The 12,664-nt window shown below is 47.8% G+C and overlaps 1 protein-coding gene across 1 annotated transcript in view; it reads left to right on the top strand.

Moving 5' to 3' along the window:
- MAU2 (MAU2 sister chromatid cohesion factor) overlaps positions 1–12,279 on the top strand; it is a 32,291-nt gene extending 20,012 nt beyond the window's left edge. Inside the window, exons 11-19 of the mRNA XM_081177747.1 lie at positions 570–647; positions 1,260–1,325; positions 1,504–1,587; positions 1,815–1,864; positions 3,691–3,768; positions 5,144–5,255; positions 6,732–6,822; positions 7,951–8,078; positions 9,087–12,279. Of these exons, the coding sequence (XP_081033873.1) occupies positions 570–647; positions 1,260–1,325; positions 1,504–1,587; positions 1,815–1,864; positions 3,691–3,768; positions 5,144–5,255; positions 6,732–6,822; positions 7,951–8,078; positions 9,087–9,161 (762 nt within the window). The 3' untranslated portion in view covers positions 9,162–12,279. The remainder of the gene's footprint in view (positions 1–569; positions 648–1,259; positions 1,326–1,503; positions 1,588–1,814; positions 1,865–3,690; positions 3,769–5,143; positions 5,256–6,731; positions 6,823–7,950; positions 8,079–9,086) is intronic.
- The last annotated feature ends 385 nt before the right edge of the window (positions 12,280–12,664 follow it).

The raw sequence follows: 12,664 nt of genomic DNA, 5'->3' as shown, positions 1-12,664 counted from the left end.
CTGGGGGGGGCGCTCGCACTCGCAGCTCTCTGCCCCTACCTGGCTCACTCACTCTCTCTCACTGCAGTGCTGGCTGTGCGAATCTGATCCGAGCCGCTGGGTTGCCGCCCACTGTGGAGGGGGTGGGTGCCAGGCGTGCGGTGCGGAGAGAGAGCGAGGGACTATCTGGGGGAGGGACAGTGCAGCGGCTGCCCAGCGCAGCACTGAGCGCGGGAGAGAACCACACCAGACCAGCCCAGGCAGCAGCAAGAAGAAGCTGGCAGCGGCAGCAGGTTAGGGGTTAGGGGGCGCAAATTACTTGCCTTGCCCCGGGTGCTGACAACCCACGCTATGCCGCTGCCCAAGGCTCCCCCACCTTGAGGAGAGAGGGGTGTTCTACTGCAGCAGCAGCAGTACTGCAGACATCATTTAGCTGTGGCTGGTGAAAGATGGTGGAGGAATGGCAGGCAGAGGGCGGGAGGTGACCCTCGTGGGGCTTTTTTGGGGAAAGATCCGCCAGTGTGGGAAAGAAACCCACAGCACTGACTTAAATGCCACCTCTCCCTCCCATTTGCCTCGTCTTCCAAAAGATCTCCCAGGTTTGCCAGCTCTGCCAGCAGTCTCCTCGGCTCTTTTCAAACCACGCAGCTCAGCTCCACACTCTGCTGGTAAGTATAGCAGCCTGAGTTTGATGGGGATATGCTCTTTGCTGTAATTCCCTTCCAGCTCTACAATGCATAAAAGATTTCTTTTTTTAAAAAAAATTAAGCCCAACAGACTCTGTCTTTCTTCTTCTTAAGCCATGTAATTGGGGCAGGGGTGGGTGGGGGGTAAACCTCCTTCAACTTATCCAGTTAAAATTTATTTGTTGTTATATTTTATTGTTTTAAACAACTTACATTGATTTATTTGCAGTATTTATAAACTGTTTTCCAGGCGGACTGTATAAAGCAGTTTGCCTAAGATTATTGCAGCGATAAGCATTGAATTTTTAAAAGCTGCAAGAATAGAATAGAAAAGACAAATTGTTAGTTCAGAAAAAGCTGCTCCTGCTTCTTCGCCCCTTCCAGTTTCTCTGAAAGTAAACTTGGGGGGGGGGGTCCCTGCTCTATTCCTTTGTAGTGAGGAGAGGGGATTGTTCATTTCTATTTTCTATCAAGTTTCATGCCAAAAGGGATTTATACCCACTGCTGCTTCTATGCTCTCTCCCACCCCACCCCTCTCTCTAGAGGCCAGAGTTGTTGAACCTTGGAATGTTAATTTTTCTCTTTCCCTCGCAGGGACTGTACTGCATTTCCGTAAACTGCATGGACAACGCGGAAGCTCAGTTCACCACAGCACTCAGGGTAAGGCTGGATTCAGTGTCTCAACACAGAGCCAGAAATTGGCTTCCTGTATCCAGGCATGCTCCTTCAAACACAGTTCCTTAACAAAAGTGGGAAATCCTGCCTTCTATGAGTTGGGTGGTTGTTGTTTTTAGTCATGTTCTGACTTTGCCTTTCTTCCTCTTCCCCACACCCACAGCTCACCACCCACCAGGAATTGTGGGCTTTCATCGTGACTAACCTGGCGAGTGTCTACATCAGGGAGGGGAACCGGCATCAAGAGGTAGGACGATTCCCTTGGCTTCAGTCCTGGACTTGCCTTTCAGAGCACTGGTTGGGAACATCTATGGAATCCCAACACCCTCATCCTGCCAGTGTGGCCAGTGGTCAGGGTTGATTATGGTTGCTGGTAGTCCAGCAACATCTGAGAAAGCCACAGATGTACCCCTTTGCTGTTTTTAATGTGTATTGCTGAACATTAAACCTTCCTCTTTTTCTCCTCTCCTCTAGCTTTACAGTTTATTGGAAAGAATAAATCCAGATCACAACTTCCCTGTGAGGTATGTGCGCCAGTTATGCTTGGAAGCAAATAGATTTATGGGATAGTAGTGACCAGTGTTTGAAGTTATCTATCGGCCACTTGCAACCAAGTGAAGATGCCTGGGCGCCAGGATGGTGCCTGATGTCTCCACCATCTGGGGATCATTGGATCTGGACTGTTTTCACACCCTAATACCCTATCCCATAGAATTCTATCCATCTGCACAATAGAGAACAAATTTCTGGAACCAAGATGCTTTTATTGTGCAGCCTGAGCAGAAGCAGTTACCGTTAAGAAAAAAGGTCCAAATAGGCCAAATAGATATGTGGGCTGTCCCTGCATCAGGTGGTTTTCTTCCTGAAGTTCTCAAAGCTCTTGCCCTAGCTCATGATTGTCATCTTAATTAGCCAGGTGTTTAACTGAGAATCAATCACAATCAGTCCATTATTTGAAAAATAAGACTTTAGAGCCATTTTGCCCCAAAATGACAAATAGACATTCTGTTTTGAATGAATGCTTCTTATTACGGCCAAACAGCCAGCATACAGCATTCCACTTTGGTGACTGCAACCTTGGTTTACAGAGCGATTTGGCGCCTAGCTTATATATTTACGTTTCTAACACTAGTAGTGACCACCTGACACAAGCAAGCGCTTTTTATTTTCATTCCTATCCCTTTTATTTCCTTTATGCTCCACCGTTCCCTCCAAGTAGCTCAAGGTGGTATAAACAGTTCTCCCCCTTCTCATTTAATCCCCACAACAACCCTGTGAGGTAGGTTAACGCTGAGCGTGGGTGACTGGCCCCCAAGGCAGCCCAGTGAGCTTCATGGCCAAGTGGGGATTGGAGCCCTTGGGTCTTCCCACACTCTACTACCTGATGCTGGCTCTGATACCTTTGCAGACCCCTGAGGTGAGCGCACCAGAATAACTGCATGTCAGTAAGCCTAGAAGTGCTGGCACTTCCATTGAGTCACACAGCGGCAGCTTTAAGTTTCCCCTGACTGGCCAGCGGAAGCAAGGCAGCCACCAATAGCAGCAGCAAAATGCTTTGACATCGAACCTCGCAGTAGACAGCTTTGTCATAGTCCGCCTGCTTCGTTGGCTGTAGCGTAAAAGCAAGCCCAACACACATTGCCTGCTATTGCAGGCTTTTACTACTCAGCTGATCTGGAAGTCGGGGGGGGGGGGCATCTCTTTCTCATGCTGTTCCCAGGTTTGGCTGGCACCTTCATTATACACCTTTAAGTGCCAGGCAAAAATGCCCCTCTTTAATCAGATCTTATCCAACGCTCTTTTAAAATGTGTTGGGGAGGGGGGATTATTGAGTTGTTTTTGTGTTTATTATGTATTTTTTGCCTTTATGTTGTGAACCACCCTGAGACCTGCAGGTATAGGGCAGTATACAAATTTTATTAGTAATAATATAAACACAGTTTCCATGCCTTAATCCACTTGCATGGGTAGATTCTGAAGAAGAATAGCAAACATACACTGAACCAGACCATTGGTCCCTCTAGTTCAACGCTGTCTGCACTGACGGGCAGAGGCTCACCCAGCCCTGTGTTACCCAAGGTCTCCAGGGATTGAACATGGGACCTTTTGAATGCAAGGCAGAAGTGGTCTGTGGAGGAGAAAGTTTGGGAACTATTGGGCTTAGAGGTTTACAAAGCAGAGTCTGGATTATTTTTGCCTGTTGGCAGTGGTTGATTAAAATGCTGCAACTCCCAAGTACAGCCTCTGCTTGTGCCTTCCCCAGTCTCTGCATCAAAAGTTAATTGCCATCACTGCCCATCAATTGTCATTAATGCCCATTTCTTTGTTGTTGCATCTGCCTCTCCTCCAGCTCCCACTGCCTGCGAGCCGCAGCCTTCTACATCCGAGGTCTCTTTTCCTTTTTCCAAGGGAGGTACAACGAAGCCAAGTGAGTCGTGTGGGGTTGGTTGGCTGGCTGTTTGAGCTTATGCAGAGGGAGGGAGAAAGCAAGTGAGGGCAGAGAGTGAGAATGGGGGCTGCTTAGTTGGGTGTGCCTGTTTTTTGATGGCACTTAGTGAAGTCAAGTGGCAACCTGCCTCTCTGCACTGCATCTTGTGCAGAGGTGGGTTATTGGAATGAATGACAGTGGGGGTGGGAAACCCTCATTGTTCTGACAAAGCTGGGGTGATAGGCACAAGTAGGCATCCCCTACCCTGTTCCTCTTTTTGGAGAGATCACTCTGTCCTCTTACCCCTCCCAGCAAACTTGGATTACTACTATTACTATTATCATTATGTAAAGTGTTATGTATCCTGCTGTTCAGCCAAGGGCAGCTTGCATAGAATCAAAACAAGGCAGTCCCTGGTGCCCATACAATCTGCATAAACCCCACGACACACAAGGGAAAAGGGACAGGGAGAGAAGAAGAAGATCAAAACAGGCAGCAATTCCTAATGAGTAGTTCCCTACACTGACCAGCTGGCAAAGGTCATGGGCAGGAGGTGCCTGATGGAGCTGGGCCCCCAGCAAAGATGATGGAGTCAGCCTTCTTCTTCCCCTCTCTCCCAATGAGGTAGCCAGTGAGTGTTCTGGTTTTCACACATTCTTTTGGAAACCGAACGTCCGACAGGGTTTCCGCAGCTTCCGATTGGCTGCAGGTGCTTCCTGCAGCCAATCAGAAGCTGCGCTTTGGTTTCCAAACGTTTTGGGAATGGAACAGAGTTCCAGAATGGATTCCGTTCAACTTCCAAGGTATGACTGTATCAGTGTCTGATTTTAAATTGTTGTGAGCTATCTTGCGGACTTAGGATAAAAGGCACGTACAGTGGTACCTCGGGTTAAGTACTTAATTCGTTCCGGAGGTCCGTACTTAACCTGAAACTGTTCTTAACCTGAAGCACCACTTTAGCTAATGGGGCCTCCTGCTGCTGCCGCGCCGCTGGAGCCCGATTTCTGTTCTTATCCTGAAGCAAAGTTCTTAAGCTGAAGCACTATTTCAGGGTTAGCGGAGTGTGTAACCTGAAGCGTATGTAACCCAAGGTACCACTGTAATACATCCTCCTCATTATCAGCCAAATTCCAAAGGTCTCCAGTCTCCTCAGTTACAGGCAAGAGACTGGCAGAATGGCAACACCATCAGCTTTGCTCCTTAACAGTCCCCTAGAAATCCACAGAACATTTTTTTGGGGGGGGATACCCACCTTGCAGGGAGGGTGTTAGTGGGGGATTCCAGCTTTTTAAGTGCCTCTGGTCACTGGACAAAAACCAGCAGGGCTTGTTGCATTCCAGTTGTCGCTTCAGGCTCCTCCTTTTCTTTCCGACAGGCGTTTTCTGCGGGAGACGTTGAAAATGTCAAATGCGGAAGACCTGAATCGGTTAACAGCCTGCTCCCTCGTCCTCCTGGGTCACATCTTCTATGTGTTGGGGAATCACAGGGTGAGCAGCACAGGCTCTCTAGAATCGTGCTCTTGTCAATGTTTCACTTCTCCTCTGTCACCAAAGGGGACTGGAGCGTGGAATCAATCCAGCTTAAGAATGCCGCCGAGCAATGCTCTCCATTCCCCTGAGCTCGTCAGGCCTCTGCTTACAAAATTGCCAAGAAAGCAGCAGTGCCTCAGGGGTATATTGGGCACATTGTGACACTCGCAATCAGTTGCCAACTTCTGTGATGTGGTTTGCTTATTGGGGGGGCGGGGAGAGATGCACAGAATAGACGTCCAGGGGTTTGCTGAGGAGATTGGAACTGTAAATCCCCCTCCCCCTGCACCACACTCCCTTTAAACTGGTGGAATATAGAATCATAGAGTTGGAAGGGACCCAAAGGCCATCTAGTCCAACCCCCTGTAATACAGGAATCACTGCTAAAGCATTCAACCTTCGTTTAAAAACTGCCAGTGAAGCATAGTCCATCACCTAAGGTAGTTCGTTCCACCACTGAACAGCTATTAGCATCTGGAAAGTTCTTCCTAATGTTTAGCCAAAATCTCGGATCATCCCCTCTGGAGCAGCAGAAAACAAGCTCATCTTGTCTTCCATGTTATCATATCTTCTCATTCTAAACACCCCCAACTCCCTCAACCGTTCCTCACAAGGCTTGGTTTCCAGGACCTTGATCATTTGGGTCGCTCTCCACACTGTTGGAGTGCAGACAGTAATTTCCCCCACTGTACATAAATAAGTCCTACAGATAACTGTCCACGTGTTTAGAACAGTTGCTTCCAAAGTGCTGCCTTTGGAGAACTCTGCTAGGCTACCGCAAGAAGTGAATTGATGGGATTATTTAAGCCCTCGGTGAGGAGGAGGGAGCCTCCTGCATCTCTGTGTAGATTGGCTGCTCTGGAGTTGCTTCCGTTTAGAGCTGGATAATTCTGCCACCTGAGGTGTGGGTTGGAATACTCATCCAGTCTAAGTGCATCAACGCACTCAGTGGAGCTCCTCAGAGGAGGCTGTGCACCGTGTCTCTGTAGGAACCTATGATCTGGAGGTGGAATAGTGACTCGCACAGGAACGTGGTGGGTACCACTCATTCTTACCCATCCGTACATCAAAATCAAGACTTGGAAGAGTGCTTGAGCTATCAGAAGTTTAGAAAATACTACTGTTTGGGGGTGGGGGAAGTCCAGTTTGCTCAAGCTACCTTGCAGCTTTCCTGCATAGCAGGAGGTTGGACTAGATGAGCTCTTGGGTCTCTTCCTGCTCTACAGTACTGTGATTCCAAACGGTGTTTGTGTGCTGCCACTGGGGTTGAGGCATTCTGGAATTCCATTCTTGGGAGTCTTTTAAGAGGTGGCAGGCACAGCCCACTCCTGCGGTTTGGTATGGGGCATTTCATGCAGAAATTTGGAGGTGGGGGTGGATTTGTCCACATGTGATTTGCTCACACCCTTTGATCCAAGGCTCTGCTACCCCTAGGAGAGTAACAACATGGTGGTTCCTGCCATGCAGTTGGCAAGCAAGATCCCAGACATGTCCGTGCAGCTCTGGTCATCGGCTCTCCTGCGAGGTAAGTGTCAGAGAAGGCGGGTGAGTAGCAGAGCAGCTGCCTGGCATGCAGAAGGACCCCAGCTCAATCGCTGATGGCATGCTTTGTTTCAAAAGGGGCAGTTAGCAGATGGCGAGACCCTGGAGAGCACCTGCCAGTCAAGAGTATACAATACTGCGCTAGATAGACCAAGAGTCTGACTTGTTTTTTGTGTGCTACCTTTAAGCTTCCTGCCAAACTGTCCTTGAGGGTGAACTCTCTTCCTACTTATTGGAGGGGGGGGGAGAGACTTTCCCTCTTCCTCCAGGTGCCTGATAATCAACTTTGATTGGAGAGGGGGAAAGTCTCCGCTTTTCAATCGCTGCAAAATAAGGCCTCTTAAAGAAAGAAAGAGGGCAAAGGGTTAATATGCAGGTATTTTGTTTGTTTGTTTGGGAACAGTCGGGATGCCACTTATGCTTCGTTCCTGGTAGAGAAAATAAAATGGTGGCCTTTTGCTGGGCTTCCCAAGGACCTTACGTGCAGCTACCATATAGGTGTATATCATCTTATTGCCATGTTTGCTCTGCCACATGGCAGGCATACCTCATCACGGTATGTCAGACCCTCCGGACGTTGATGGATTCTGGCCCCCAGCCGCCTCCACTGTAGCTCATGTTCAGGGGGGCGAAAGGAGGCCAGCAGCATCTTCTTTCATGGGAACTTCTTTCCATTTTTGTGCATAAAGAATCCTACATGAACAACTTAATCATCTTTTGGGGGAATTCTGTCTTTATAAACCCTAAGATAAAAGCTTCCAGGTTGTTGTTTTTTTGGTATAATCACTTTAAACATCTTTTTTATTCTATATCATTTGCCAAAAAGCCCTTGCTAAATCTAACTGTGTATGTCTTTTGCACCTGGATCTTCTTGGGGAGATATTGGGGAAAGTTCTGACTGTGTGGCCTATTGACCTTGGCTCTGGTTGGTGTTCTAGTAAAAAGGCAAATTAGGCCTGACACGCCCAATGCCTGCCTACCTCCCTACCATTGCACCGTCTTCGTGGGTTGGTGCTTCTGAAATGGACAGAGACTAGGTCTGTAACCCCGCCAGGAGTCTGCCATCTCACCCTCCTTTCCTCATTTCTCACTTCCCTCTGCGGAAAAAAAGACCTGAACAAAGCCTGTGGGAACGCCATTGATGCCCACGAAGCCGCGCAGATGCACCAGAACTTCTCTCAGCAGCTTCTGCAGGACCACATCGAGGCCTGCAGTCTCCCAGAGCACAACCTCATCACGGTATGTCAGACCCTCCGGACGTTGATGGATTCTGGCCCCCAGCCGCCTCCACTGTAGCTCATGTTCAGGGGGGCGAAAGGAGGCCAGCAGCATCTGTTTCCCAGCCTGCCTTTATATTGGCATCCTGAACTTCCAGATCTGAGCTGGTTTAGGGTGCCCCTTTAAATGTGTTGTGGGAGGGGGGGGGTTATTGGTTTGCTGTTAGTCTTATTTCTGCCATGTCTTTCGTGGTTTTAATATTGTAATTCTGTGTTGTGGACCACCCTGAGATCTACGAGTGAAAGGTGGTATATAAATTTTAATGGTGACAATTATTATTATAATTAATCCTCTGAATGTCGTTCGCTGGGCAGAGTGGCCACCGTTGCCCTTCAGTCCCTGCTCGTGGGATTCCCTTTGAGGCATATGGTGGCCACTGTGAGAACAGGATGCTGGACTAGATGGGCTGCAGGGCAGTTCTTATGGATGGCTTTAAATATATATTAGATCAGTTCATGGAGGAGGACAGGGCTGTGCTCCCCCTCCACTGCTGGGAAGGCCGTCTGCCCTTGAATACCGCTTGCTGGGGGTCACAGGTGGGGAGCGTTGCTGCTGTTGTGCTTAGGCTCTTCTTGTGGGTTTCCAGTTGTGGAAGGAGGCCTGCTATGTTAAAATTATTGTTTTAACAGGGATGGGGGTTTAACTTGGGTGGGTGCTGTTTTATTTGGAGGATGGGATGGTGGGGGTTTAACTTCTTGTTAAATGTTATAGGTTAATTGGATATTTTTATTTGTGAGCTGGAGTATTGTTTAGGGGCTTTGGTTGGGGAGTGTATTGTTTATTAGTGTGTATGCTGCATATGATGCTTTTTGAGTAGCAAAGTGGCTAATAAACTCTACTTAAAAGTAAACAGTCAAGCATTCCCATAATACAGGCTGCTAAATGGTACTGGTTTTGAGGGTAATATAACATTTCCCACTTTGGTTGCTCACTGACCCTCAGCTTGTGTGTGTGTTTCTCCACCTGCAGTGGACAGACGGACCCCCACCTGTACAGTTCCAGGCGCAGAACGGACCCACCACCAGTCTGGCCAGCCTGTTGTGAAAGGAGGCCGATGCGCAGTCTTCACTCGGAGAAGAGGAGGCGACGGAGTTGGGGTTTTTCTTACGCTGAGCTTTTTTTAAACAGACAGTGGGCTGCAGATTCCTTGCCTTGCAAGTGTTGCATTAGGGAAGGATACTTCACAGACTTGCAGGATAGCTTGGCCACTCTCAGCTCCTTCTTACGGTCTCTGTGTTTTGCGTGTGTGTGTGTCTGCATTGCACACACACAAACACACACACAATTGTGCGAAGGGGTTTTGATACATCCGTTCCCTGACCCAGAATTAGGTTTTACGCAATTCACATGGAAAAGTGTTCTTTCCATTAAGCTGATTCTTTACAACAAAACTTTACAGACAATTTTCTAATGAAGGAAAAAAACTGGGTGTGGGGAAGCAGGGGAGGAAACCACCCAGCTAATTTGAACTGCCTGTTATAATGTCACATCCTTGCATTTTAACTGTCACACTCCCAAGGCTGTTACGTTTGTTTTTTTGAAGGAAATCAATTTGGTGGTCCGGTAGCCACCAGCCAACACGGACTGTGCTTTCCCTAACAGTTGACTCCTTTTAGCTTGGCATATAGTAGAAAGAACTGTGCATAGAAGCAAAGTGAAAATTGAGTTTGGGGCACTTCAGGGAACATTTGTTCCCTGTTCTTGGGGACGGGAGGCTTGGGCAGTTCATGCGGGAGAGCAGATCGCAACTACTGAATCTGCCGGGTCGGCTCCCCCCCCCCATGATAAATCTCTTTCCCTTTAATTGCTTTTTCATCTTTGTTTCTTAAAAGCAAAACAGAACACCCAGATCAGTGATTTCCCACTGGGAAGGCAAGCTCATCAAACCTTGTCCTTTTCCTTTCCATAGCTCCTGAGGTTCATAGATGCAGGCTGCCCCAATTGCCATACCTCCAGCTTACCAGAGCCAACTGCCCCTTGCCCGCCCCCACCTTTTACCAAGGTGGCTCAGAAAGGACCCTGTTTCTCCCAGCCCTCTTGTCCTCAATGGAGAAAGTGGGAGCAAGAAGGAGTGAAGGCTTGGCTTGGATGTGCCTGCATAGATGGACACCAAGGGGCACCAGAGAAGCGCAGGATGTGGTACTGGGGCCAGAGTTCAGTGCATGTAGAGTCTCCTCTCTCTTTCTCAAAAAGGCAGATTCCCAGCCCTCAGTGGACTTGAAAGTTTTCTGTGGGCAATTATGTTCCGAGATCGTAGAAATCAAGAGGCTTTCCTGTGTTGGGATAAAAGTGTGCCCTTGCCCTGCTCTGGCTAGCAAAAACAGGAATATTTTATGCAAAGTACTAAAACTAGTTATGCATTGTGATCAGTTTGCATAATTTAATCGTGTTGCAGAATCCTGCTTTTCTTGGTGCAGAACTTCTGTTTTTAGCACAGGGACACAGTCATGCTTTTAGTGTGCGTGTGTGGGTTTTTGTTTTTAAAAAGGAAATATTTCCTTTCAACCAGATTAACTTGAGCATTCAATCATGGATTTTTCAAATCAAGAATACAGTCGTACCTCTGCTTACATTTCTCTCCGGTTACGTAAACTTCGGGATATGTAAGCAGCAAACCCAGAAGTATATTTCTGGTTTTTGCCCCGCGTGCATGCGCAGAAGCGCTCTACTGCGTGTGCGCAGAAGCAGTCTCTCCAGTTTCAAAAACCTCGGGATCCGACCAGACCTCCACAACGGATCCCATCCACAACCGGAGGTACCACTGTATTCATAAACTGAAAAAATGGCCTGTGTCCTCTATCTAATCATGTTCTCTCGTGAGGCTGCTTCATTCTGCTACTGAAACCTGTTGCAGACCCACCAGGTTTTCTGGAGATGATTGATGATGTGCAAAAAAAAAGTCCCAGCAGGGAAGTTGCTTTCAGTGTCTGCAGAGGGTTTGGAAGTAATGCCTCAAAGAAGCTGAGTGTGTTGGCTCAGTAGAGCGGAGTCTCTGCTTCTCTTACCCCTAGAAGAGATCATGAACTGAAGCTTCCCTTCAGCCTTGAGCTGTGTCTTTCTCATCCTTGCAGTGACCCTCGGACCTGCTTTTTCTCTGACAGACTTGTCCTACACTTGGGATAAAGAGCACCAGAGTTACCAAATGTTCCAGGAAGGTGTTGAGACCAGTGATAATAGACCTGTTGCCTTTTGCGGGGGGGGGGGGGGGAGTGTTTAGCTCCTCCTTTCCTCAGTTGCTTTTTCAGCTGAGACCCAAGTCAAGCTGGATCTGCAAACCTGACATTTCTGCAGACCCTTTTGAATGGAATGGATCTTTCATTTGCTTGTTTGTCTGAGGGCAGCACAGAAGGATGGCCTATTCCCAGGATTTTCAGGCAAAGGAGAGGCGATGATTATGTTGATTTTCCCAGACCAGGGACCAGAAGTGTATACTGCCGCAGAGGCTGAACTCTTCACCCTCCCTCTGCCCCCACCTCCAAGACACCCTTCGGGCACCATCTCTAGAGTTAACAAGAGGACAGGTTGTTCAATATTGGCATTAGTATTTTTATTTTTTAAAAAAAAAGAGAGGAAAAAGTGGTATTAGTGACAAATTAAGCATGTTTTGACAAATGTGTTTGAGAGGCATTAAGTGGTTCTTACAACTTGGAAAAAAGCACTAAGTTGATCCTGAGAGAACTCTTCCACACTTTGGGTTAGAAACTCCCCACCCCTTTGGGGAAGCCCCGTGTTGAAATCGCTTGGAGGGGTTGGCTCTATCAGGCCGTGTGTTGAGTATGTCTGCTGTAATACCTGCGCCCCCCCTCCCCAAAAGTTTCCCACCTGCCCACCCCATCCCAGCAGACCCGTCTTACGACCAGGGGCCCCACCTTCCCAGAAAACCCTCATTTGGGCCAGTTAGGTGGGCACCTTTGTAACTTTGCACAGTTAAAAGTGTGGCACCTGCTCAACTTGATGTGAGAAATTATTTGCTTGGTCACTCTTAACAGTCCTCCTCTCTCCTGCTGATGTCAGGCTCTCTGTGAAAGAGTTCTTTTTATGTACTTAAAAAAAGAAAGTGCGCTTTAGTAAATTTGTACAGTTTTGTCTTTTAGCCTTTTTCCAAAAAAGTGTTTAATCTTTTCCTAGCGATAACGTGCAGACATTAAAAAAATGTACAGTGGTTTATTTTGTCTTCATTCTCAGGAGCAAAAGTGGCTTTTCACCTTAGTCCATGGGGTGGGTTTTCGGAGAACCTCGGATTCTCTTTTGTCATTGGGTGTGTCTTTCTATTTTGAGCAGAACTGTGTGCAGGTGTCTGGGTGCAGGTGCTTCCTTTCAGCTTGGTTTCTAATCAAGGTTTGACTCCTAGGTAGGAGCAGTGGTGCCTGTGGGAACCAAGTGGTTTTCCAGCAGAGGTTGGATGACCATCTGTCATGGATGCTTTAGCTGAGATTCTACATTGCAAGGGGGTTGTACTAGATGATCATTGGGGTATCCATCCAACTTTACGGTTCTTTGATTTGTGCATTTATCCATTAAGCAGTAGGTAAAGTGCAGGTACAAAC

This window comes from Podarcis bocagei, assembly GCF_964188305.1.
Source record: "Podarcis bocagei genome assembly, chromosome: 18".
Classification (NCBI taxonomy): Eukaryota; Metazoa; Chordata; class Lepidosauria; order Squamata; family Lacertidae; genus Podarcis; species Podarcis bocagei.
The sequence above is the reverse complement of the archived record's forward strand: the minus strand, read 5'-3'. Positions and strand labels throughout refer to the sequence as shown.